The sequence below is a fragment of the Myotis yumanensis genome, unplaced genomic scaffold (assembly GCF_028538775.1).
Source record: "Myotis yumanensis isolate MYYU_CA2020_CCGP unplaced genomic scaffold, mMyoYum1.0.hap1 SCAF_11, whole genome shotgun sequence".
In the NCBI taxonomy this organism is placed as follows: Eukaryota; Metazoa; Chordata; class Mammalia; order Chiroptera; family Vespertilionidae; genus Myotis; species Myotis yumanensis.
This window is the reverse complement of record NW_027223762.1, coordinates 69,530,395-69,557,746: the sequence shown is the minus strand read 5'-3', so window position 1 is coordinate 69,557,746 and position 27,352 is coordinate 69,530,395. Positions and strand designations below refer to the sequence as shown.

The 27,352-nt window shown below is 48.2% G+C and overlaps 1 protein-coding gene and 1 pseudogene across 1 annotated transcript; one reads left to right on the top strand and one right to left on the bottom strand.

The window, feature by feature from the left end:
* The first annotated feature begins 281 nt into the window (after positions 1 to 281).
* On the top strand, positions 282 to 9,761 carry LYG1 (lysozyme g1). The gene is made up of 6 exons (XM_070428545.1): positions 282 to 367; positions 4,388 to 4,453; positions 6,374 to 6,478; positions 7,351 to 7,544; positions 9,325 to 9,457; positions 9,643 to 9,761. Exons 2-6 carry the CDS (start codon positions 4,411 to 4,413, stop codon positions 9,759 to 9,761), a joined length of 594 nt encoding a protein of 197 aa, XP_070284646.1. The 5' UTR covers positions 282 to 367; positions 4,388 to 4,410.
* An 8,625-nt stretch (positions 9,762 to 18,386) lies between these two features.
* LOC139019545 (neudesin pseudogene) lies at positions 18,387 to 19,004 on the bottom strand (annotated as a pseudogene).
* Between the last annotated feature and the right edge of the window lie 8,348 nt (positions 19,005 to 27,352).

Sequence of the window (27,352 nt, the reverse complement as noted above, 5' to 3'; positions counted from 1 at the left end):
CTCCCTCCCTCCCTCCCTCCCTCCTTTCCTCTTTCCCTCCCTTTCTTCTTACCTGACTCCATTCCCAGAAACTGTTGGTCCTGAAAGTAAAAAAGTGAACCTACAATTAGGATCTGCCCTCTGAGGTGTGGTAAGAAACTAATTGGTTAATGTTTGCAAAAACGTCAGGGCATTCTTGAATAGAAGACCTTATATAAGTTCAAAGTGTTTGTAATTACCATGGCCATTACTATAATTTGTTAGGCTTAGCCATAAATCTTTTCATAATAGGATGGAGTCAACACTTAAAAGAGGAAGCAGGACAGAGATGGCATATAAAGCGCTGGCGGCGGGCCTGCCTCTGAGGACGAGAGCGGAGTGAAGACAGGTGAGTGTGCAGCCGTCAGTCTGCCGTCTGTGCTCAGGCTTGTCTAGGACGGAAAGTCCAGTCTATGTCGATCGATCGATCGATATGATTGTGTCTTTGCTGCCGAGGAAACAAGAAAAGTAGAAGTCAGATAAAACTAAAGGAACTTGCATGGAAAACCCAAGTTATAAAAGATTATGTGCGATAGCTTAATTTTTTCCTGCCCATTACAATACTTATACAAATTTAGATTTGTTTTAATGTCAGTATGTACTTTCAGGTTTGTGAGCATCTGCAAAACGCAGGCTGGGGAACAGAAATGTGTGTGCACTTAGCACAGCTGTACAGGCCACATGGGTGTCTTGTTTGTTAATTCAAAGCCCAAGGACGAGGCGTTTGTATTTTGCCAGAGGGTCATCTCTCCTCCACCCTCAGGCTCACCCCTGCCAAGGTGCGTTAGCCCATAAAGCTGGAGTGATGGTTCTATAACAGTCCTGCTTTTTCTGGAAGCTGTGAAGGGACAGAGGTCGACTGACATGTCTAACAGCTTAAGCTTGACAGGGTAAGAGGAAGGACAGGCTCCAGGAGCCTTGAATGGAACAGAGAGGTGTGGCCTCTTGGACTTGACCTCTGTTCACGAGAGGATATTCCTGGGACAGTCCTGGCACCCGGAGAGAAGGCTTTCCCTTGCCTTCCCCTTCCCGGAGCTCTCAGCCTGGCAGTTGCCAATGGGCAAAGGGAGGAAGCGGCACAGGGGCAGCGCCCTTCTGGTCTCGCTCCGCGCAGGGAGGCTTTGCCTGCAGGGTGTGAAGAGAAGCGATGGAACCTCTGAGCTCTTCTGGGCCCACAATCCAAATTCAGTAAATCGTATTTTCACAGACCATGTGAACATGCAACTCTGCAAAAAGTGTGTTTAAAAGGAGCCTCTATTTTACTTTAAAATGTTAGATTTTTCTCAAGGATATGTGATCCTAGTGGCAGAGACATGTTATATTTGTGACTGTCATTAATATTTTTAATGAAGATTTAAAAAATATTTTAAAATATGTTTTATTAGTTTTAGAGAGAGAAGGGGAGAGAGAGAGAGAGAGAGAGAGAGAGAGAGAGAGAGAGAGAGAGAGAGAAACATCAGTGTGAAAGAGAAACATCGATTAGTTACCTCCCGCTGCTGGAATGAACCTGCAACCTGGGGATGTGCCCTGACTGGGAATCAAACGGGTGACCCTTCGGTGCACGGGACGACGCTCAAACAACTGAGCCCCACCGGCATGACTGTCACTAATGTGAGGCCTGTTGGTGCCTAGTGTCTGAGGCAATGGGCCGGGGTGTTGTGTGTGTGAGGAGCGAGTGGAAGGGTGGGAGAGCGGGTATGGGACTGAGATGTGATTGATGGGAAGGCCTATCAGCACACAGCGAGCAAGCAACAAGACGAGGTGGCCACAAACCCAGGTAGCAATGCAACGCGGAGCAGGAGACCATGCCCGAGGCGGACGGGCACAGCAGTTCTCAGCTCTCCAGGACCAAGTGGGGCCACAGTGGGGCACAGGCACCTCCATCTCCCGGCACCGCACGCAGGGTGTCACCACAGTGCACACTGCAGGCTGCTGAGGACCCTCCCTCCGGACCAGGTGACTGTGGATCCAGGTTTAGGGAGAAGATCTCAGAGAGAATTCATGGAACAAGATGAGGGGCTCATGGTGGGGGAACTAAAGACCAAAGGGCTTTATTCCTACTTTTCCCAAAACAACTATTTAAGGGAGGAAGAACTAGCTCGTTACGCCTGACACACCTAAACGATGCGGTGGGAGTTGCAGAGGACAGGGTGGAGAGAGCAGTGAACTTGAACTGTCCCTGAGGGAGGCTCAGGGTGTCAGTCTCCAGGGTGCCCAGCAGACCTGCTGCTCCAGCCTGTTGACAAGTAATTGTGCATTTGCCTAGACCCGTGGCGGGCAAACCACGGCTTGCGAGCCACATGTGGCTCTTTGGCCCCTTGAGTGTGGCTCTTCCACAAAATACCACGTGCGGGCACACATGTGCAGTGCGATTGAAACTTCATGGCCCATGTGCAGAAGTCGGTATTTTGTGGAAGAGCCACACTCCAGGGGCCAAAGATCCGCATGTGGCTCGCGAGCCGCGGTTTGCTGAGCCGCAGTTTGCTGACCACTGACCTAGACTTTTCATTCAAGTGCTTTCTCAACAGACATTTCCTTAGGCTTGGAGAATGAGGGACTTTCTTCCCATTCTTCCACTCCGGTTTCCAAGAGGAAGTGCTGTTATTTTTTGTTTCGTTTGTTTTTTCCCCTAGAAAAGTAGCAAAATGCCTGAGTGTAGCATCTGGATAAAAGCAGCAAAATGCCCTGGGGGAAGCATCTGGATGCGAGCAGTGCTTTTTTCTCAGGGTTCTTTCCATAAAGCCAGGGGGAAGTCTCTGTAAAAATAAACTTTCTCTGAGCTTTTCCTCGTGGAAGGAGCTCTTTCTCCCCTCTGTCTCCGGGACTGAGTGTCCTCTTTCGGTCAGTGGTGCTGAATAAATGACTCCCGTTGGGTGATTGAACAGAGAGTTCCTGCAGACCCAGCCAAAACTCCAGTCCCCGTATCCTCTTGGGGTTGGGACTCAGCATGACATTCCCTGCTCAACTCCAGGGAATCAGGCAGCGCATCTCAACGCTGCAGGGAAGAAGACCGAATGGCGAGTCTGAGGGGCACACAACCCCTCCGTGTAAGAGCCCTTCACTCAGATGTCTTCCTCACTACTCCTTCATCTTTTTAGTTTTGAATTTTAAAAAATTTCCCATTATAGTTGACATCCAATGTGATAGCATTTTCAGGTGGACACTGTAGTGGTTGGACTTACAAAGTGATCCCCCCACCAAAGAGTCTAGCACCCACCGCACAGTCTCTCCTTTGTCTTGAGACGTAATCTCTCTGGGTGTTTGCAAGGAACCACCCATAAGAACAACCTTGACACAAAAGAGACGAGAAATCATGATGAAAGTGACGAATGCTGCGTTTAAATGCACACTCTGACCTGTAATGATAGTAATGATTCGAAATGACAGGTAGCCATGCTCAGCCGCCCTAGGGAGGCCATGGGAACGCCTGCAGTGGGAACGCCTGCAGTGGGAGGAGCTGTGGGGGGGGGGGGAGTGGGGGTAGGTGGCTGCTCCACCAGCACTCCCCAGGGTCAACGGCAAACTAGGAAACTAGGCTGCCTGACGTTGGTGTATTCGTTTGGCAGCTGGTGGGGGAACCAGGCTCTTTGGACATGTGAACGGTGATTGGAGGAATGTTGGGATGAAAGAGAAAGTGCATGAGAGCAAGTGCGAGGCCAGTGCTCGACGGTGACCACTGTCAGGTCTCCCCTGCAGTGAGCACTTCGGGTCCACTCCCGGACCCCTGCCCAGGGCCTGCCTTCACGGGGACTCAGCTTGTGGTGGAAGTAGCCTGTCTCTCCATGCCCCTGGCCGGGCTTGCTCCTGCCCAGGAGTTTTACAGAGTGGGAATGGCACTGTGGCTCAAGGGGCCAAGGGGGTCTGAACCCCAGGCTGGGCTTAGAGCGGTGGGCGATGTCTTACGGCGCCGTCTGACAACCAAAGCAAAGAATATGATCCGAGACACCGAGGGGAGAGTGACCTTTCCTCTCACCTGAAGGAGGAACCCAATGAAGAGGAACACGGACACAAGTTCTCTCCTTTTCACATTATCTTTTGATAATAACGAGGCTACTGGGACCGGGCACATGCGTCAGAAACTTGCCGTTCGGGGTCGGGAGTCAGGGCACCATGATCCGGCTGAGGCCAAGGCATCCTGGTCCCTGTGGGCCGAGCAGGCGTCTCGTCATTTTAAGCCAATGGAGAGGATGGGTGGACTGGCGTCCTGCTTTTGCTTTTTTCATTATGATCCAAGTCATTGATATTCTTAGTTCCTGGGGAAACTGGTTCTCCTTTCCCCACACCTGTCCGTAGGAACATTGCATGCTGTTATGGCGCCAATTGATATTTTCACATCTTGCAGCTGACTTGTATTTTAAAATCACTTTAGGACCGTGGCGTCGGATCATCAGTATGTCTGTGCTGTGGCTGCTTCTGGGCCTCCTTGCCCTCACCGGTGAGTGTGTTTCATTTCCCCAAATGACCTTGGAGATGGAAGGATTCGCACAGGGTCCTAGTGGTACTCGGATACGTGAAACTGCAGTGGAAATGTTATTTTTCCTAAGCTGTCCGCCAGCTCCCGGAGGAGTAACGGGCTGAGGAGCAGCCTCTCTCGGGCCCACAGATGACAGGAGGAGGGCTTCTCCCGAAGGCGGGGGCGGTCGCACGGTGTTGCCATTGGTAACTGCTCATCATTTCTCTACAGAAACCCTTCCACCAGAAGTACTTGTTGAATTAATTAATCGAGCATATATTTCCATGGGAGGGTTGAGCCGGCTTACAACGATAAGACAAATGTAACTCAGTAGAAAACTAGCATTGAGGGAGTCCAGGGGATGTGACTAAGCTAACCATCGAGGCGGACATAGTTGCAATGCTAGCACTTCAGATTTGGTCCTGTTTCCTTGTAGCTGGGCAAAAAGGGAAAAGTACATGCTATTAGAGAAATAAAGGGAGGAAGCATAGTTCCTCAAGAAAAGCATGTTCTTTCTCTGGCTCTAAATTCTACAGATTTCTCAGATGGGGTCAGTCTTACATTCATTCACTTATTTGGTGACCTATTCATTCAACACATATTTTTAAATTCCTATAAGGAATTTTGGAAATGCAGTATAAGGATCTTGGAGGGACATGTGATGTGGTTAGGGAGCGTCTAGGAAGCAGGGAGCAATGAATGACACAACTAGCTACTATGAAGGGTATTTGTCACCAATTACAAAAGTAGGGTGTCCTTATTAAAACATAAAAATGGGCACATTGACTCATTTAGTTTTGAGTATACTCATGAAAGACCATGTCATTTCATTTTTTCATTTCTCTTAGATTATTCATCAAATATTTTAAGAGTAGAAGTATGTACTCCAAAATACTAGTATTCTCAGATTCAACCCTATAAAGGTCTTAGAAGAGAACCTTAAACCACATTTAGTAAACATGCAGAACACATATGATCATAAGCAATAGATCTGCACTCATTAAGATTTAACGATATAAGCTACTTTCATGAAAGAATAAAGCACATCAAAAAGAGTAATCTAATAAGAAGTCCTTACAGGCTTATAACAGTGGGATGATGATCTCAAGGGGCAATTTCTTGCCACCTGTAGGTATCTTACACTGGCGCGTGTGCCCTCCTTCCGATGTGCGTGGTGAATTCTCGGGAACACGCTTTTCCTTAGTGGTCTTTGTGTAAAATTTCTCCTCCCCTTCAGTGCCAGGAGTGAGTGGTAGTTAAAGAAAGTGAGAAAAAAGGTCAGAGAGAGAGAGAGAGGGAAGTGGAAGGAGGGAGCCCTACGTGGAGACGAGGCCTCGAACCTCACCACGTGCCCTCCTCGTCTGCGGTTGTAAGCACCCACGCAGCTGTGCGCCGAGAGCAGGGAAGCCAGCCCCAAGTCACACTTACCAGCAGTCCCTTTGCTCGGGGTCTGCGCTGAGAGCCCAGGGAGGCCACGCTTTATATATGTTTCTCCAGAGCAAACATAGTATCTCACAGACCAACAAGTTAGGGGTGTGGGAGGGAGAAGTGCTGAGAGTTCACACACAATGAAGATAAGACCTAGCTTACAAAATGCACAATCTCTGATTTGACCCCAAGACACCCACTCAACAGCTTTGGACAACCCCAGAGCTTTGCAAGGAGACATGCGCCAGCAGTTCCTCTGCAGGATCTGAGGTGAGGATTTAGTACCCAGGAGGTTCTGTGATGATTTCTTAGTCACTGTACTGTAAATTGCAGGAGGGTTTCCATTGCGGAGTGAACTTGTTGTCACAGATTTCAGTACAGCTGTGTTTATTCATGTCGCTGCATTCACGGGCAGAAGGATGACCAGAACTGCTCTAGTTCAATGTCTTAGGTTGACATTTTCTCAATTTGTAGACTCATCTGAAAGTGGCAACTGGGGATGCTACGGAAACATCCGAACCCTCGACACGCCCGGGGCATCTTGTGGGATTGGAAGACGCCGAGGCCTGAACTACTGTGGTAGCTAGAACCTCATTGTCCACCTCGCCCCCCTCCTGCTCTTCCTTCCTCTCAGAAAGTGATTCCTTCAGGCAAGGGAGGCATTCCCTACAGGTTTTGATCCTCTCAACATACCCTTTTGGTCCCCACTGTTTCCCACAGTCCCACCCTACGGGGTGGTGGAAAGAGCACTGGACATAGAGTCCAAAGACGTTGTTGAGTGCTGGCTCTGAAGTCCCTTAGCTCCCCCGAGCCTCTGCTGAAATGGGGGATAATAGTACCTACGTTACAGTGTTGTTGCGAACCCTGGTCCGTCATGTGCACAAGGGTGCTTTTGAAACCACAGAAGTGCTGAGAAGGTTAGGTGGGCTGCCGGGGGAAGTGGGCTTGGTTTTCACTTTGCCCAGCACTCTGGTATTTCCTAAAGCGTTAAGCCCGCATGATTGCTGGGAGTCACTGTAGGGTGGAAAGGTGGGCTAGCGTGAGCACGCCTGTCAGGAAAGCTCTCCAAGGAAGGGTGTGGGAGAATTCCTCCCTCACATCATGTGCTTCTTGTAGCTGATGGGCGTGCATTTAACCGGGCAAGTCTGTTTGGATGCTTAGGATGGGGCCAGTGCTTCCTGTGCTCATGAGATTCTCTGGGAGGAGGCGAGCTGCCCCAGCTGAGGTGATGGTGGCCACAAAGGACACTGCCTCCCGGGATGCCAACTCAGGCTCAAAGGAGAACTTAATCTCAGTTCCAGGAATGGCCACCAGAGGTCTCAGACCGGAACTCGGGCTTCTCAGTCCTCAGCTGCTGCCCAGAGGCTTGGCGTGCATTTTCTCTCTCCTTTTGAGCTCCCATTTCGGTGTAAGTCACACCAAGCCACACCTTCCTTCTGTGTTTGCTGTAGGAGTCCGTGCTTCTGAGAGGCTGGCTGAGATCGATATGCCGTACCTCCTGAGATATCAACCCATGATGCGCACAGTTGGCCAAAAGTACTGTGTGGATCCTGCAGTGATCGCTGGTGTCGTGTCCAGGGGGTATCCTGGCGGCAACCTTCTGGTCCAGGCTGGCAATGTGGATGATGGAGTCAGGGTGGTGCAGGTAACCCTCCAGGTGGCCACTGTGCTGCCTGGCACAGCTCCAAAAGGGCACCTTGGGATTTGTTGTGCAGATGGTACTCCTGGGGCAGCCCCGCAGGCTCTCTGCCTGAGAGGGACGAGCAGCACCATTTCTGCTTCATTTTGAGCCACAATTCCTTTTCCAAGTAAGTTAGCTATGTCCAGGGTGTCATCATTGGTACCCTATTCTGGGTTTCTGGTGAGGCTCTGCAAGAGAAATACATAGATCGAATCCTTGCTCTGCTATTTCGTAACCACATGACCTTGGATAAAGCATTTAATCTCCCTGGGCCACAGTTTCCTCACCTAGAAAATGCCATCCTCAGAATTGTTATGAAGATTCAATGAAATAATGTGAAAAAGTAGATTCTCAGCAAATACAAATTCCTTTATCCCTGTCTTTCCACACAGTTCTTAGTTCTGAAGGTCACATGCTTTTTAGAACAACTTTTTACTTATTGAATTTTTTTTAGAGAGAGAGAGAGAAAGGGAGAGAGCGAGAAACATTGATTTGCTATTCCACTTACTTACGCAGTCATTGGTTGATTCTTGTATGTGCCCTGACCATGGATCAAACCGGCAACCTTGACGTATCGGTACAACACTCTCGCCAACTGAGCGACCCGGCCAGGGCCTCAAGTTTTATTTTTGCAGGAATCTGCCTGATAGACTTCAGGGCGCTGGTCATCATTAACCTGCTGTGGAATTAACTGTGGGGGAGAACGGGTGACGGCAGGGGAGATGATGGGACCACAGTCTTTTCTATTACATGTCACATTGTGATAGTTGTTGAGAAACCTGTCAGTAGTGCAGTCACTGCTTAAACTTTTAGGAAAAAGTATTCCTCAATGAACTTTAGAACTTTTTAAAAAAATATATTTTATTGATTTTTTACAGAGAGGAAGGGAGAGAGATAGAGAGTTAGAAACATCGATGAGAGAGAAACATCGATCAGCTGCCTCCTGCACATCTCCTACTGGGGATGTGCCCACAACCCAGGTACATGCCCTTGGCCGGAATCGAACCTGGGACCTTTTAGTCCACAGGCCGATGCTCTACCCACTGAGCCAAACCGGTTTCGGCCCTCAATGAACTTTAAGTTGGCTTCCCATTAGTACTTTGTATAGCACCATACAATTTAAAAGTATCCAATAGTCCGGTGAATTTGGGCCGATGAGAAAGTGAGTTTATGAGAAGGTTGTCATTGCTGTAAAGTCACAGGGCAGCCGGAAAACGCAGCCTGGGACCAAGGACAGCCTGGGTGGTTGAGGGCTGCATCATCCCAGCCACCCTGCTCTGCCTCCTTTGTAAAACCTTGTGCTTTCTTGGGAAAAGGATGAGTCCATCTCCTTTAAAGATGAAGAAAGAATTTCCCTGAGTCAGATACTTCTTCTAACTACGGTGAAACACATATGGAATGGCAACCAGGGATGTGGAACAAAAGTTAGTGGTACCTTTAGACCTTCAGATTGTCTGGAAGGATAATTACAAGTCCGGATAGGAAACCCTTTCTGAGCTGTTGGAGGGTTTGTGGTTGCGGTGTTGAAGGAGGGCAGCAGGCAGCGGGCACCTGTCTGCTCCTTCCTTCCTTTGTCCAAATCTTGTCGCTTTACTGCTTGTCCCCAAGGAGACGGAAAGTGGCCTTCGTTCTTCCACAGGAAGAGGAGAGAAAGGGAAGGGACATGAGAAAGCACTGACAGTAGGAAGCCACATCACCCGCCTACCCGGCTCACCTGGCTTCTCCTCTGCCCGCTCCCCTCTAGGACACTGGCCACTATGCCCCTACTACCTGGATCAGCGAGTCGCAGCTGTCCCAGATGACTGAGGTCCTGACTGTTAGAATCAAAGACATCCAGAGGAGGTTCCCGACCTGGAGCCCGGACCAGTGCCTGAGAGGTAGGGGGAGCCCAGGGTCGGCGCTATATGGCAGGGAACAATAGGGACCAATGTAACACAGGTGCCAGATTCCCCCTGACCTCACTGCTTCCAGTGAGCACGAGGAAGGGAATCTAAGTTGACTGCTGAGCACCCTGAAGCATTGAGGGCTGTGGGGTCAGCATTAACCCGTCTCGCCCTTGCAGGGGGGCTCTGTGCCTACGTCGGAGGGCCCAGCTATGTCAGAAGCAGCCAGGACCTGGGCTGTGACTTCTGCAATGATGTCCTTGCACGAGCCAAATACTTCAAGAGACACGGCTTCTAACACTTCAGATCAAACCCAAGGTCATCTCATGCAGGAGGCCTCATCTGCTCCACAGATAAAATGAACCAATGCGCTTATAACTGAGAATCTGAGTTTGTCCTGAAGGTTGTCAAAATAACATGACATACATTAAAGGAAGAGCGATTCTCTGCATCTTGTGGTCTGATGTGTGTATGTGCAAGTTAAGGGTTGTGTCTCTTTAAAGGTATTTCCATGAAGGTAAGGTGGAATTCTTGGATTTCAGTGAAATGAATCCTACATCTCATTGACTAGCATGGCCAGATTTAGCAAATAAAAACACAGATAGCTGCCCTGGCTGGTGTCTCAGTTGGTTGGAGCGTCATTGCATGCACCAAAAGGTTGTGTGTTCGATTCCCAATCAGGGCACATAGCTAAGTTGTTGATTCAGTCCCCAGTCGGGGCGTGTACAGGAGGCAACTGATCAATGATTCTCTCTCTAAAATTCAATAAAAACATATCCTCGAGTGAGGATTAAAAAGACCACACGGATAGCTCAGTTACATTTGAATTCGAGATAAATAATGACCATGTTTTTTAAAATTCTCATGAAAGGATATGTTTTCTCTTAATTGATGTCAGAGAAAGCGGAATGGAGAGAGAGAGAGAGAGAGAGAGAGAGAGAGAGAGAGAGAGAGAGAAACATCGATTTGAGAGAAACATGAATCAGTTGCCTCTGGTATGATCAAATCTGCAGTCTTTTGGTTGCAATCTTTTGGAGTACAGGGCTTTGTCCAACCAACTGAGTGAGGGCAAAAATGAACAATTCTTTAAGGTATAAGTCTCATACAATATTTGGAACACATTTGGGCATATGATATTTTACCTGGCAACTCTGTTATTGATTTCTGATAAAAAATAATAGTTTCAAATTTAATTGAAAAATTTGATGAGGTAAATTTGATGGTGGCCAGCCCCATCTGCTGGGTAGAGTAGTTTCAGGAGAGGCACTTGGTAACTTTGCAGCATTAGTTTAATCCTACGTCAGTCTCTCTGTCATCTAAGTTCACCTCCTTTCCTTTCCTGGACCACAGAACCTTCAACCCCCAACTTCCCCCAACTCAGCGGAACGATTCCCTTGCTTGGGGCACTCACAGTGGTTCACAGTTGAAGCTGCCTGAGGGACACTGACCATGTCTCTGTTAGTAAATTACTTAATTCTGGGGGGTGTATTCTATAAAAGTAATTAATGTCCCATTCTATCAACTGTGTGGTATCACTGCAGAGTGTCATTCTGGAACAATTATCCTTTTAAGCAAAAATTTTTTTTTTAAATATATTTTATTGATTTTTTTACAGAGAGGAAGGGAGAGAGATAGAGAGTTAGAAACATCGATGAGAGAGAAACACCGATCAGCTGCCTCCTGCACATCTCCTACTGGGGAAGTGCCCGCAACCCAGGTACATGCCCTTGACCGGAATCGAACCTGGGACCTTTCAGTCCGCAGGCCGACGCTCTATCCACTGAGCCAAACCGGTTTCGGCAAGCAAAATTTTTTTAAGCAACCAGTCTGTGTTCAGCACTATATCAGAGTCTCTGCCCTCAGGAACGGCTGAGTCATAAAGTTTAGTTGGGGACAACAGCCAACTACACGTGTGCACAGGTTACAGACTCAGGGTGTGAACCAGGAGACAGTGTGAGGAAGTCACCTTCTGTGTCAGGTGCCCAGGGAACCTGATTATGACCACTGATGCCCTTGACCTTCTCCAGGGCCACTTCCTTCTTGGTCTCCCCACCCTCTGCCTTCCAAGACCCTCTCAAGGCTGAATCCAGCGGCGGGTTTCCCACCGAGGAGAAATGACCGAGAAGACCTCATGAGCACGTTTCACTGGCACAAGGGAAAGAGACTGAGCACTGGTTAGGAGCCCCCGGTGGGAACACTTGGGTGAATAAAGTCCTGAAATTACACCCCTGGTGCAGGCTCACGCAGCTCCCACTGGGAACACGTCCACCAGTAAGTGGGGGTCACTTGTGTCCGTGGTGACAGTCATCCTGAGAAAACACTCAGTCCAGGAAAGCCAACAAGAAGCGCTGGGACGTCACAGTGGCAGCTCTGACGGAGGCACGAGTGAGTTAGGGGATTAATTAAACAGCTATTAACCAATCCTTGCCAAGCACCTCCTACCTGCCAACCGCTCACAACGGGATCCGGATATAGTAACACTTGGGCACAATAAGCTAATCTGAGAGGAGAGAAATGAAAATTGGTCTGGGAACTGAGGCCTGAGTTCCCAGAGGAGGTTGATTTGGTGCTGGTTGTCACACCAGTGCGGATGCACGATTCCATGGAACAGACAAAAGAGCTCCCAACCAAAGCTGTAAAGACACTTGCTGAGTCCCAGAGCTGGTGAGGGATCGACCTGAGTCCAAACCCAGTGCCACATGCACATAATTTGATGATGATGAGTGTGTGTGAGTGCACACACATGTGTGTGGTGGGGGTTGGGGTGACCAACAGTGCTGGTTTGCCTGGAGTTGATGGGTTTTCTGGAACATGGAACTTTCAAGGCTAAAATCAGGAAAGTTAAAGGGGAACTTTCTGAACGAGTCCAGGTGAGTTGGCCACCTGAGCTGGGCATCATCCCTTCCAGGAGGAATTTGAAAACCTTCGAGGACAGTTTTCTTCTCTCCCTCCCGCCTCACTCTCTTTCTTTTGTTGCCACATGCTGGAGGTGAGTTGGCCATCACTGATATTTTGTGGTGGGGCAAAGGATGCTAAACATTTTGCAGTTTGCATTGGGAAGGATGGCCCACCGAGTGAAGCACATATGCCTGAAGGGATACACTATATATACATTTTAATGTGCTAATTAATGTAATATACATTTCATAAACCTCCTCCCGAGTTAGCCTTTGTCAGCTTTACAACCCGGAAATGTGTTTTCCCCCAAAGATCAGGCAGCCATCCCTTAGAAATATAAACCTCTAGGAAGGAAGTGCCCATGTCCCTGTCGCTGTGGCATCTGCTTCTCATAGAAATAATAATTTCTTTGTTAATCCTCACTAGAGGATTTGTTTTCCATTAATTTTTAGACAGAATGGAAGGGAGAGGGAGAGACAGAGAGAAACATTGATGTGAGAGAGACACATCGATTGGTTGCCTCCTACATGTGCCCTGACTGGGGCCGGGATGGAGCCTGCGACCCAGGTACATGCCCTTGACTGGAATCGAACCCAGGTCCCTTCAGTCTGAGGGCCAACGCTCTATCCATTGAGCTCTATCTGGCTGGGGCTTTTCCTTAAATTTTAAAAATTAAGTTAATTTAAATGTATTTAGTCTCTGCTAATAGTTGTTTTTGATGAAACCTACTCTTTATTTTCCTTTTGAAGTGCTTCTTCCTTTCTTCTTTCTTTCTTTCTTTCTTTCTTTCTTTCTTTCTTTCTTTCTTTCTTTCTTTCTTTCTTCCTTTCTTTCTTCTCTCTTTCCTAGAGGCCTGGTGCAGGAATTCATGCACAGGTGGAGTCCCTCAGGGTGGCCTGCAGGGATCTTGAAACCCACAGTCCAATGATGCCTGCTGCTCCTGCTTATCCTGGCCTTGCTGTGCCTGCTGTGTGCTCCCACCACTGCAATGGTGCTCACCAGCATGAGCCCTGCATCTGGTGACCATCCCAAGGGGGGTGGCTGGGACGCGATTGACCCTCCGGGCAGGTGGTGGGACGCCCTTGCCAGCAGGGGATCCGGATCCATCCCACTGATGTTCGTGCAGGTTGTAGGGAGCCCCCTGGTGCCTGGTAGCTGCTTTTATATCATTTCCTCCTTGTGGAGTGTCTAAAGAGGGGAAGCAGCCGCAGTGTTGAGGCCAACTTCCAGGAGGCCAGCAGCGCTGTCAGGATCGTGCTGATGGTGCAGGTCCGTTGGTGCCTGGCCTGTTCTCCGGAGATTGGACCTACAGGACCACTGAGGGAGTGAGTGGCTGCTGCTGGGCTGGTGGGCTGGGCTGCAGGGATGGGTCAGTCAGCTGAGCAGCACTCCCACCATGGGAGTGCACTCATCACCAGGGAGTAGCTCTGGTGTTGAGCGTCTGCCCCCTGGTGGTCAGTGCGCATCATAGTGACCTGTCAACTTGTCGTTCAGTGGCTTAGGCTTTTATATATATAGATGTATTTGTTTGATCATCACCCAAGAATATATTTATTGATTTGAGACCAAGAGAGGAAAGGAGAGAGAGAGAAACATTGATTGGTTGCCTCCCAAGGATCGAACTCAAAACCTATGTATGTTCCCTGACTGGGAACTAAACCTGAAACTTTTTGTTGTATGGATGACTCTCCAGCCGAATGAGCCACCCAGCCAGGGCAGTGCTTGCTCTTTAAACGTATAGTAATTTTAATCTGTGAACCTGAAGCATCCATCTTATATAAAAACTGCTGTTTGAAATTTTAACCCTGCTATTTTGGCTTCTGTAAACACTTGCTTGCTTAAATAATAAGGAAAATAAGACTGCTCCCATTCCAGAGAGGCCATAAACTGTGCTCCAGACAGAGTTGTCAGTGCTGGCACCAGGCCAGGCCTTGCGATATGGTCGAATGGCCCCTTCCCAGCACACAGGCCTTCTTTCTCAGAAGGCCCGGAAGTCTCATTCCAAATTTGGGAGACAGAGGACTGGAAAAAGTATAAATAGACAGAGTTTCCTTTATGTTGGGGGGGCTCAGAATTTGAAAGGCACATTTTTCTCTGGGCCTGTGCAGAATTAAATAATAAAATGTAACCCCCTTTCTCTAAGCGTGGCTTGGTTTTTGCTCCGGTCTTCTGCAACAAACCCATTTGCCACTGGGGTGTTGTTTTGCAGGCAGCTATGAAAGCACATACCTACCGTGTCAGCCCAAATGGGTGCTGAAGCCGAGCCATATAGGGGTGTCCTGAGGCAAGAGAGTCCTGGGAGTCAGATAATCATTTGTTCTAGGAGGGAGAGAGTAAGGGAGGTTAGTCAGTTGCCACCTGCTTCTCTTTCTCCAAAGCACAGGGTTTCTGTGCTGGCTTGATTGGACACCTGGGGAGACCTGGACCAGGTCAGGTGTAGGCAACACTGTTTATTCCAAGGTAGTGAAGCATGATGGAGAAGCAAGATCAACTCCAATAGTTCCCTCCTATTTTACCCCCTTAAATGGGTTCTGGTACCCCATACCAAAAACAATTCTTCGAACACCAGCTGGGTATCCTACAATTCAACCTAATTTCAAAACTGTCTACCTGGAGATAGCGTCAGAACCCGCAGGTTAAGGGCTCGGTCCTGCAAAACTGTCCCCCACTTCAGAAGTCAGTCGAGAGCCCAGATTGTTACCTGTTGTTCTGTCTGACTGGCTGCAGATTGGAGGTTCCCAAGACCCCTTCCTCAGGTTTTGTTAATTTGCTAAAAGGGCTCACAGAACTCAGAGGAACATTTACATCCTAGATCACTGTTTACCCTTAAAGGATGTAACTCAGGAGCAGCCGATAGAAGAGACGCAAAGGTCTGGGGAAGGCGGGCACCTCCTCGGAGCTCATAGGCCACTCTCCCCAAATCTCCACATGCTCACCGATCTCAGAAGCCTCTTCCATTGGGCCAGTGGTTCTCAACCTTCCTGATGCCGCGACCCTTTAATACAGTTCCTCATGTTCATTGTTACACATTGAACATAATAAAGCATAGTGATTAATCACAAAAACAATATGTAATTATATATGTGTTTTCCGACGGTCTTAGGTGACCCCTGTGAAAGGGTCATTCGACTCCCAAAGGGGTCAAAACCCACAGGTTGAGAACCGCTGCATTGGGCCTTTCTAGGGCCTTCTTCCCCAGTCATGGTTGATTAAATCATTGGCCATGGGTGATTGATTCAACCTCCAGCCCCTCTCTTCACCCTGGAGTCAGAGGGTGGGAGAAAGTTCCAACCCTCCAATCCCATGATTGGCTACCCTGGCAACCAGCCCCCATCCTTGGGTACCTCCAAAAGACACCTCATTAACATAACAGTAGCAGCTTTATTGCTTTCAACATTTAGGACGTCCAAGGATTTAGCTCTGTGCTAGCTGCAAGAAGGCAATAAATGTATTTCTTATTATAAATCACAATATCATGCCCTAGCAATCTGCCGGCTGCTTCTGCCTCCTACACAGGCCCCAACCTGCCCAGAAGGGTCTCACAGTCCCCCACCTTTATTTCCCTCCATGGAGCCTCAGAGCTTGACTTTGGATGGGGAGCCATCAATCCCGCCACACCAGCTTCTCTGCCTTACTTTCTGTAGCTCTTCTATTTATTTTTTAATCAAAGTAATGTGTGTATGTGATTTTATAAAAGTGTCAACAAAAGCAAGTCAAAATGTACAGAAAAATTTTATGAGTTTATTTAAGCCAACAACCAAGGACATGCCTGGAAGCAAGATGTTGACGGATTGAGGAAGTGCTCCGGAGAATGGCGGTTGAGCCCTTGTTTTTATACATTTAGAACCAAAGGAGAAATTGGAAGGAAGGTTACATGAAACCTATTGGTGGTACATTAAGGAGGCAGGAGAAAGCATTCGGGAAAACTCTAGGATTGGATAAAAAGTAAAATGGAGAGTGTTAAAGAGAAAACCACACGCCCCAAAGGGTGTCACTTATGCTAAAAGCCGATGCTACCAAGGCTAGATTTAATACCTGATCTAATTGTAATTTCAACCTCTCCCAGAAACATAATCTTATCAACCAGCCTGGAGTTTCCTGGTCAATACCAGGGAGGTAACCTGTCACAGGGGTCTTCTCCTTCCCCCACGGAAAGAGGAGGCAATCTGCATGATAAAAACCCTCCGGTTCTCTTCCCCCAAAGAGAAGGTGTCAGCCTCACCCCCACATCTTTTCTTTTCTTTTGCCACTTAGCTCCCTTGCCCTCCCTGCCCTTCTTCCTCTAAAAACCTTTCATTTTGTACAACCCCCTGAAAGCCCTTCTAGTTGCTAGATTCATGAATTGCTTAATAAAGACAATTCTATTTTCAAATTTACAGTTGATTTTTTTTATTTTAAATTTTTTTAGAGAGAAAGGAAGATAGAGGAGGGAGAGAGAGAGACAGAGAGAGAGAGAGAGAGAGAGAGAGACATCCATTGGCTGCCTCCTGCATGCCCCCTACCAGGGATTGAACCTGAAACTGGGACAGGTGCCCTGACCAGGACTCGAACCAGCCACCTTTAGATGCACAGGATGACATGCAATCAACTTAGGCACACCAACCAGGGCAGTTGAATTTTGTTTTTGAACAGAAACACATACTTCTTTTACATTGGTGGGTAAGGATAGCTAACATTCACAGTAAATAGAAATGGTATGCGGCAACAAGATAATAATGAGAAGTTTTGTGGTTGTGCCTCTGAGGGGTCTGGAAAAGAAAATTACTCCGATATTTCAAAGGCATATTATCCTAGAAGCAAAAGATCGACGGACAGGGCTGGCTTAAGATAAAAACACATCTTTTACGAAGGAAGCCATGGGCCTGGGACATGACTGTGCACCAGGGCCTGCCCAGTTGGAATTTCTCTTCAGATTATTCCGTGTGGTTCCTCTTGGTCACTGAGCTTGTCGGGTCTGCCATGCAATCCCCTGACTGGGCTTGTTAGGTCTGCTGTGTAGCTTATTTTTTGTTCATAAAAGTAAAAAAAAAAAAGTTTATAATGAAAAGCAGGAACCTCCCACTTTATCCCACCCTTTTCCCCTCTGAGATCTGTCCCTCTGTTCCATATATTCATGCCTCTGCACCTATTTTGTTTGTCAGTTTATTTTGTTCATCAGATTCCACATATAAGTGAGATGATGTGATACTTGTCTTTCTCTGACTGGCTTATTTCACTTAGCATATAATCCGTGCTGTCTTAAAGGGTAAGAGTTCCTTCTTTTTTACAGCTGCATGGTATTCCACGGTATAAATGTACCACAGCTTTTTAATCCATTCATCTACTGATGGGCACTTGGGCAGTTTCCAGATCTTAGCTATTGTAAATAACACTTCTGTGAACATAGGGGCGCATATATTCTTTCTGATTGGTGTTTCTGGATCCCCAAAAGTGGGATTGCTGTGTCAAATGGGAATGCCATTTTTAATTTTTTGAGGAAACTCCATACTGTTTTCCACAGTGGCGGCACCAGTCTGCCTTCCCACCAACAGTGCACTACAGTTCCCTTTTCTCCACAACCTCACTAACACTTGTTTATTAATTTACTAAAGGCCTGATGCATGAAATTCATGCAAGAGTAGGCCTTCCTTCCCCTGGCTGACAGCATCGGCTTCCCTCTGGCACGTGGGACCCGGACTTCCCTTGAAGCCCCGGCTTCGTCCGGAAGGTCTTCTGGTCTAATTAGCATATTATGCTTTTATTATTATAGATTGGTGGAAGCCATTCTGACAGGTGTAAGGTGATATATCAATGTACTTTTTGCTTGCATCTCTTTTTTTTTTTGAAAATAAGTTTATTTCTGTGCTTATTCTAAAGCAAACATGGTCACAGTAAGAAATGTGGCAAGTACAGAAAAATAATAAAGAAGAAATGAAAGTCACTGGTTAATTCAACCACCCAGAGGGACCCTGACGAAGCTGTTACTACCACCCGGGCTGGTGTGTGGGCAGGAGACCCAGGTGCACAGAGCACGTGACCCAGGACAGTAAAGGCATTCGGCGTCCCGGTCAGACGTCTGCTTTATTCAGACCCAGGTGACCAGAGAGCCAAGGGTCTCTCTGACTCACCCTCCCAAGAACCTGCTCCTACAGACAGAACATCAGAGCTCGTCCTTTATGTCAAAATGGGGCTGGTCTTCGGGCTTGAGGTCCAGGTTGGGGCTGCTGTCCTCGTTGAGGATTCTTCGGGCCGTGTAGCCGACGATGGGATATTTGGCTCTGTACACTTTGGTGAAGACGTCATCCAGGGCTTTCAGCTCCTCGGCCGTGAGGCCCGTGGTGTCATGGGTGAGGTCTGCAGGATCCAGGGACATCTTGGCTACTCCTCTGGTGGAGTCCTTCCCGGCCAAGGCATTGTAGGGGGCTCCTCGTCCATAAAACGCCTTCCCAGAAGTGACATCAAACACCACGCCCTTCACCGCCATGTAGATGGGCTGATCTTCCTCCTCCCGGTAGTGGGCCAGCTCCTCCTCCGTGAAGAGCCGCACCGGGGGCCCCCTCTCGGCCGGGCGCGGCGTCTGCCCGGCCCGGACTGCGGGCAGCCCCGGGGCCAGCGCCAGGGCCAGGGCCAGCGTGGCCAGCGGTCGCAGCCAGGCGCCCGCCATGCTGAGCGCGCCGAGCAGGGCCAGGGGCGCTTGCATCTCTTTGATGATTAGTGATGGTGAGCATTTTTTCATGACTCTTGGCCATTTGTATGTCCTCTTTGGGAAGTGTCTATTCAGGTCCTTTACCTATTGTTTTAGTTGGATTATTTGTCTTCCTGGTGTTGAGTTGTATAAATTCTTTATATATGGTATTTTGGAAATTAACCCCTTATCAGATGTATCGCTGGTGAATATGTTCTCCCAGTCAGTGGGGTCCCTTTTCATTTTGTTGTTGGTTTCTTTTGCTGTGCAGAGTATTTTTAGTTTGATGTTGTCCCATTTGTTTATCTTTTCTTTGTTTCCCTTGCCCTAGGAGATGCATCGGTGGAAATACTGCTACATGAGATGTCTGAGATTTTACTGGAAAGGCTTATTTTTAAACATCTTTATTGAGATATAAATCAAATACCTTGCAGTTCATCCCTTGAAAGTGTAGAAGTCAATGATTTTTAGTTGGAGGTAAACCAAGACCAATGAAGGAGAATAAGGAGAGGCTATCCAGAGCTGGCTGTAGCGAGTGCGGCGGCCACCATCACTTGCATTTTGGCAGAGACTCAAAGGCAAGCAAAGGAGAGGGAAAGATTTGTAAAGAGCAAAAGGGAAGGCTCAGGCGTGCCTTGATTGATGGCTGTTAGCCTAGGGCAGCGGTTCTCAACCAGCGGGTCGCGACCCCTTTGGGGGTCGAACGACCCTTTCACAGGGGTCGCCTAAGACTATCGGAAAACGCATATATAATTACATATTGTTTTTGTGATTAATCACTATGCTTTAATTATGTTCAATTTGTAACAATGAAAATACATCCTGCATACCAGATATTTACATTACGATTCATAACAGTAGCAAAATTACAGTAATGAAGTAGCAACGAAAATAATTTTATGGTTGGGGGTCACCACAACATGAGGAACTGTATTAAAGGATCATGGCATTAGGAAGGTTGAGAACCACTGGCCTAGGGGATTTGCAGTGGGGTCACTGGAAGCCAGGCATTCTATGTTATTGGTTAGGGTGCACACTTGGCTTCCTCTGGTCGGTCCTAAGCTGCAAGCAGGAGCAAAAATTAGAAAAGCTGTCCGTTGCTAATCAAGTGCTGGCGGTTTGGTGGTATTGTCTGGCTTCCTGGACCAATTGTTGGAGGTGGTGCTCTGACTTCCTACAAGTCTGACTTCTAGGTAGCAGGTAGGCTTCTGGTCTGGTTACGGTAGACTCGGGGTTGGTGTCCTGGGCTGAGTGCTGCAGATTGTGGCAGAGTTCTGTTTTTGTATGTGGTGTGGTCATTGCCCATTTTTATATTCAGTCCAGACCACTGTAATAAAGTGAGTCTTTCAAATAAAGTGAGTTGAAATCATTTTGCTGGTGGAGGGTCTTGCCTTCCATTTGTAAACAAAGCAACACCTGTGAAGTGTGATAAATCCAATTATATCACCCCAAAAGGAACTCTGTGCCATTAGCAGTTACTCCTCATTTTCCTCCAATCCCTCAACCCTAGGCAACCACTAATCTACTTTCTGTCTTTATAGATCTGCCTGTTCTGGACATTTCATGTAAACAGGATCATACAACATGGACTTTGGTGACTGGCTTTTGTTTTTTTTTTACTTAGTATGTTTTCTAGTTTCATCTGTATTATAGCATGTATCAGTACTTCATTCCTTTTTATTACTGAGCACTCTTTTTTATTGTATAGCTCATTTTTTTTTTATAATTTAAAGATACGGACAAATTGTTCTTTATAATGATTGTACTAACTTAATTCTTACCAACAATATAGGAGAGTATTTCTCTTCCCACAGACTGGTTTCTATTTTTTTTTTTACCAATCTGGTATTACTGGAAAATGGTAACCCAGTTTAGTTGTAATTTCTTTTCTTGTTGTGAATGAGGTTGAACATCTTTTCATATGTTTAAAAGCCATTTATGCCCTACTTGGTTTGGCTCAGTGGACAGAGCATCAGCCTACGGACTGAATGGTCCCGGGTTCTATTCCAGTCAAGGGCACATGCCAGGGTTGCAGGCTTGATCCCTAGTAGGCGGTGTGCAGGAGGCAGCCTATCAATGATTCTCTCTCATCATTGATGTTTCTAACTCTCTCTCCCTCTCCTTTCCTCTCTGAAATAAATAAAAATATATATTTTCAAAAAAGTCATTTGCATTTCTCTTCTGGAAACTTCATATTATTTGTCCATTTTTCTATTTATTTAATTTGTAAAGAATTTTTTTTTATAATTCTGTAGCTCAGTCCTCTGTAATATGAGTTTTAAATATTTTCCCCTGATTTTTTTTCTCTTTTAAGTGTTAAAAAATTTTTCTCTTCATGTAGAAAATTATTTTGTTTTATTTTTTACCCTTACAATTTTGACCACTTAGAATTTATTCTAGCTATAGTGTAAGATATTAGTCTAACTTAATTTTTTCCAGATGGCTATCTGGTTGAAGTAACATTTATGGTATAAAATAGTCCGTATTTTCCCCATTGATTTGAAATGTCACAATCTAAATTCTGGACCAATATCTCACACTATAATTAGGATTAGAGGCCCGGTGCACAAAAGTTTGTGCACTCGGGGGGGGGTTAGGGAGGGGGGGTCCCCCAGCCCTGCCTGTGCCCTCTCACAGTCTGGGACCCCTCGGGAGATAACGACCTGCTGGCTTAAGCCTGCTCCCGGGTGGCAGAGGGCAGGCCCAATCCCTAAGTGTAGCCCCTGGTCAGGCTCAGAGCAGGGCCGATTGGGGAGTTGGGGCGCCGCCCTGTCATGCACAGAGCAGGGCGGATCGGGAGGTTGCAATGCCACCCTCAGTCATGCTCAGGGTAGACTAATTGGGGGGTTGGGGCACCGCCCCCTGTTACACTCAAGGCAGGGTCAATGGAGAGGTTGTGGCGCCAACCCCTGTCACGCACAGAGCAGGGCCGATCAGGGGGTTGGGGCGCTGCCCCCTGTCACTCACAGAGCAGGGCCAATCAGGGGGTTGGGGCACTGCCCCCTGTCACTCACAGAGCAGGGCCCATCAGGGGGTTGAGGAGCTCCCCGCTGTCACTCACAGAGTAGGGCCGATAGGGGAGCTGGGGCACCGCCCCCTGTCACACACAGAGCAGGGCGGATCAGGGGGTTGGGGCGCTGCACCCTGTCACACTCAGGGCAGGGCCAATGGGGAGGTTATGGCTCTACCCTGTCACATACAGAGGAAGGCCCGTGGAGGGGGGTTGGGGCGCCACCCTCTATCACCCACAGAGCAGGGCCGATCAGGGGGTTGGGGCACCGCCACTGTCACACTCAGGGCAGGGCCGATGGAGAGGTTATGGTTCTACCCTGTCACACACAGAGCAGGGCCCATGGGGGGGCAGCGGGTTGGGGTGCCGCACCCTGTCACACACAGAGCAGGGCCAATCAGGGGGTTGGTGCGCTGCACCCTGTCACACACAGAGCCGCAGGGCAATTGGGGGATTGGGGAGCTCCCCCCTATCAGGCACAGAGCAGGGCTGATCAGGGGGTTTGGGCGCTGCCCCCTGTCACGCTGATCCCAGTGCCGGGAGCCTCGCTGCTCCGCTGATCCCGGTGCCGGGAGGCATATTACCCTTTTACTATATAGGATAGAGGCCTGGTGCATGGGTAGGGGCCGGCTGGTTTGCCCTGAAGGGTGTCCTGGATCAGGGTGGGGGTCCCCACTGGGGTGCCTGGCCAGGCTGGCTGAGGGGCTGAGGGCTGTTTTCCCGCTGGCAGTTGACTAAAAGCTCCCAACCGCTCCTTTTTTTCTTTTTTCTTTTTTTTTATTTTGGGCCAGCTTTAGCTCTGAGGCCTCCATGCTGAAAACATGGATACAATGTTGTGGTCCGGGGCTGACTGAAAGCCGGTTTTGTTTAGCTTCTTATTTGCAACATAGTAATAGTTGCTTAGAGTTGCAGTTGAGAGGCCAGCAAGTGAGGCGGGGAACGTTGGAGTCTGCAGTTCCTGGAGGAAGCAAACCTCCCTGCTCGCTTCAGTGCATGGCTGCCGGCCGCCATCTTGGCTGACAGTTAATTTGCATAAGGATACGCTGATTAGCCAATGGGAAGGGTAGCGGTCGTACGCCAATTACCATGTTTCTCTTTTATTAGTGTAGATAAATTCTAAGTACCACTTTTTTTTTTTTTTAGAATTGTATACCTGATACCTGTATAATTTTATTAACGAATAAATTCAATAAAAATTATCTATTTTAAAAACATCAATGGTTTTTATAATACACACACTTAGGTCTTTATAACAGTGATGAGAACATAATTTTATGGTCACTGGCCATCAAAAGATTTCAACAAATGTTTAGAAATAAACACATTCTTTAGGTCACTAGGGAAGCCCTGCTTTCAAAGGTAGATCAACCTGGCGTTTTCTCTGAGTTTCTCCACCCCGGGCTCCTGGGTGGGCAGCAGAGGCCGAGTGCCACCACTTCCACGCTTGAACGACCAAGCTCACCACAGGACTCCCGGGACAGGCTGCTGTGGGCCAGCAGGGGGCGCTAGAACCAGCACACCCCCCTCTGCCCCCAGCTTTCCTCCCCTGCCCAGGGGCGTGTGTCTGTAGCACCTTAACTATTGAGTCTTTATACTACAGTAGAGGCTCGGTGCACGAAATTCGTACAAGGGGCTCAGCCCTTGCAGCTTTGGCTTCTGCCAGGAAGTGGTTCGGCTGTCCATCTAATTAGCATATTACGCTTTTATTATTATAGATTTTCTTTGCTCAGACTCTGGCTCTTTCCAACTGTTAATCTGGGTATTATTCCATTATATTACTAGAGGCCCGATGCACGAATCCCTTGCACTTGGCCTGTGGGGATTGGGCCGAAACTGGCTCTCTGACATCCCCTGAGGGGTCCTGGATTGTGAGAGGGGGCTCTTGAGTGATGCACCCTGGAATCAGGCTGCCTCCTCTCTGGTTCTGGGTGTGTCACCAGAGAACCACAGCTGCCAAGTCACCGAAGCTCAGCAGCTCCTGGATTGAGCATCTGCCCCCTGGTGGTCAGTGCGCATCATAGCTACCGGTTGCAGCATCTGCCCCTTGGTGGTCATTGCACGTCATAGCTACTGGTCGGATGGTCGGACGGTCACTTAGGCTTTTATATATATAGACTAGGGGCCTGGTGCACAAAAATTTGTGCACTGGGGAGGGAGTTCCCTCAGCCCAGCTTGCCCCCTATCACATACTGGGAGCCCTAGGGGATGTCCTACTCCCTGCTCCCTGCTCCCCTTGGGGAGCGGGCCTAAGCCACAGTCTGCCTCCCTTTGTGGGAGTCGACCAGGCTGATCAGGGGAAGGCACCAGCCCCATCACCGCACTGTTGCAGCCACCGCCAGTCACCGCAGCCACCAAGGTGTTTTCATCAACACAGACTCCAGTCCCTTTACCATGAAAAAATGACAACTTTCTTTAGGCATTTTCAAGAAGTGTCTTTCATAGGATATGACATTTCTTTCTTTCTTTATCCTCACCTGGGGATATGTTTCCATTGATTTTTAGAGAATGTGGAAGAGAAAGGGAAAGACAGAGAGAAACATCAAAGTGATGTTTGATTGGTTGCCTCCTGCATGAGCCCTGACCTTGGCTGGAGCCAGGGAGGAACCTGCAACCTAGGTACATGCCCTTGGTCAGAATTGAACCCAGAATCTGCTTTGGGCAGGCCAAGGCATTATCCACTGAGCCAAACCGGCTAGGGCAGGATATGACATTTCTTAATCCTCCAGCAGCAGATCTTCCTTTTTTTTCTCCAGGAGTGTGGTAAAAAAAACACCCCTGGTTCACTTTTTGGACTCTTATTACCCAAGTTACTAAGAATATTACCAGTGGCATACAGGGAGCTTAACCAATCAGCAGTCAGAAAAGGTGTTTCCTCTGTAGTTCACGCCACTTGCTGGTTTGGCCCCTGCCCAGGCCTAACGCCTCTGGCGAGTCATTAGCCCTGGGCCAGGGCACCCCCAGCTCCCAGCCACCGTGGCCATCAAGGATCGCTGGCTGGCTGCGCCCCGATTCCGGCCGCCATCACCATCAAGGATCCCTGGCTGGCTCCTCCCTGACCCAGGCCTAAAGCCTCAGGCTGAGGTTTTAGGCCTAGGCCGGGGCACCCCCAGCTCCCCGCCTCCGCCGCCGCTGCCGCCATTGACGATCACTAGCTGGCTCCTCCCTGGCCCAAGCCTAAAGCCTCTGGCTGAGGTTTTAGGCCTGGGCCCGGGCACCCCCAGCTCCCCGCCGCTGCAGCCACCAAGGATCGCTGGCTTAAGATCACTGGCTGGCTCCGCCCCGGTTCCCACTGCTGTGCCATCAATGATCACTGGCTGGTTCCTCGCTGACCCAGGCCTAAAGCCTCAGGCCGAGGTGTTAAGCCTGGGCCGGGGCACCCCTGCTGCCGCCGACATCAAGGATTGCTGGCTGGCTCCGCCCCGGTTCCCCGCCATCGCCGCCATCAACCATTGCTGGCTCAACGATCGCTGGCTGGCTCCTCCCTTACCCAGGCCTAAAGCCTCAGTCCATGGCTTGGAGGCGACATATGCAAATTAGCCACCATCTTGGCTGGTGATTAATTTGCATATCTCACTGATTAGCCAATGGGAAGGGTAGCGGTCGTATGGCTAATTACCATGTTTCTCTTTTATTAGATAGGATACCACAATTGTTATCACATTCCCCTGCTGCTGAGTGTTTGGAGTGTTTTCAATATTGGGCACTATGTATAAATTGAGTTACTATAAACATTCTTGTGCAAGTCTTTTGGGAAATACCTTTTTTTTCCATTTCTCTTGGATAAATACCCAGGAATAGAATTTTTAGGTCACAAGATAGCTGCATGTTTACTTTGATAAGAAACTGCTAAACAGTTCTCCAAAGCAATGATACCATTTCACAGTGCAACCAGGAACATGTGAAAGTTCCATTTGCTTCATATTCTCACCAACATCTGATATAGCCAGGCTTTGATTTTAGCCTTCTTAGAGAGTGTGATGTGCTATGTCGCTGTGGTTTTAATTTGTATTTCCCTTATGTCTAATTATGCTCAGCACCTTTTAATGAGCTTTCCCACCATTCGTATACCTTCTTTTTCTGACACGTTGGTTAAATATTTGACACTGGAAGACCAGTGTCATCACTGTATGAGGTGTCATCAGCAGGCTCTGGCATTTGCCCACCAGATAATAGACCAAACCCAAGACGAGACAAGCACTCAGCAGTTCAAGCCAGGCATTGGAATATCTTGAGGTGAAATAAACTATCTAGTGAAATTTTGTGGAAGGGCTCCCCCACCCTTTTTAAAAAAATATATATTTTTATTGATTTCAGAGAGGAAGTGAGAGGGAGAGGGAGAGGGAGAGGGAGAAAGAGAGAGAGAGAGAGAGAGAGAGAGAGAGAGAGAGAGAGAGAGAGAAACATCAATGATGAGAGAGAATCATGGATCAGATGCCTCCTGCACACCCCCTGCTGGGGACCAAACCCGCAACCCTGGCATGTACCCTTGACCGGAATAAAACCTGGGACCTTTCAGTTCGCAGGCCGATACTCTATCCACCGAGCCAAACCAGCTAGGGCAAGGGCTCCCCTTTTGCCTCCCCTTAGCCATTGTTACCAAAGTGCCTGGCCATGAATTCTTCCGCAGCTCCCTCACTCTCTGGGTTTCTAAGCGGTGAGGAGATGCTTGGGCTGCGTGTGGCTATTTCTGTTGTTGCCCCTTTTCTCGCCCCAACAGGCAGGCCGCAGAGTCCCAGCAACAGCCCTTCTGGTCCTGCCACACTCCTTCCGCCTGGAGTGAGCCTCCACTTGTTACTTCCTGTCCTATAAGTCAACTCTTCACTGTTTTTCCTGGAGCCCCATGGATAAGTAAACAAGCAGATAAATCGGCAAGACTCTAAGCTGTCAGGACCCAAGTGCAACCCCATTATAGTAATAACTGGCATCTGTATGAGGCTTTGCAGTTTATAATACGCCTTTACACATATAATTTATCTTTATCGTCAAAACAAAGTCACAGGCATCATAATCATCTCCGTCTTACAGACGAGGCAAACCAAGGCTCAGAGAGATTAAATGAACTGTCTGTCACTGACATGTTCGGTGACAGGCAGTGAGCACAATAATGACTCCCCTAGACTGTGTGACCACACTCAGCCCAAACTATGAGAACAGAAACCAGAACCTGGATCTGAGAGTCTCCTGACAATTGTGATGTAAAAGGAATCTTGATTTGCAATTTATTATATTTTCCAGCCATTTACATTATTTGGGGAAATTTTGAGGCTACCCTTGACACATGCCAAGTTAAACATTTTTATTGGCAATGCTCATATCT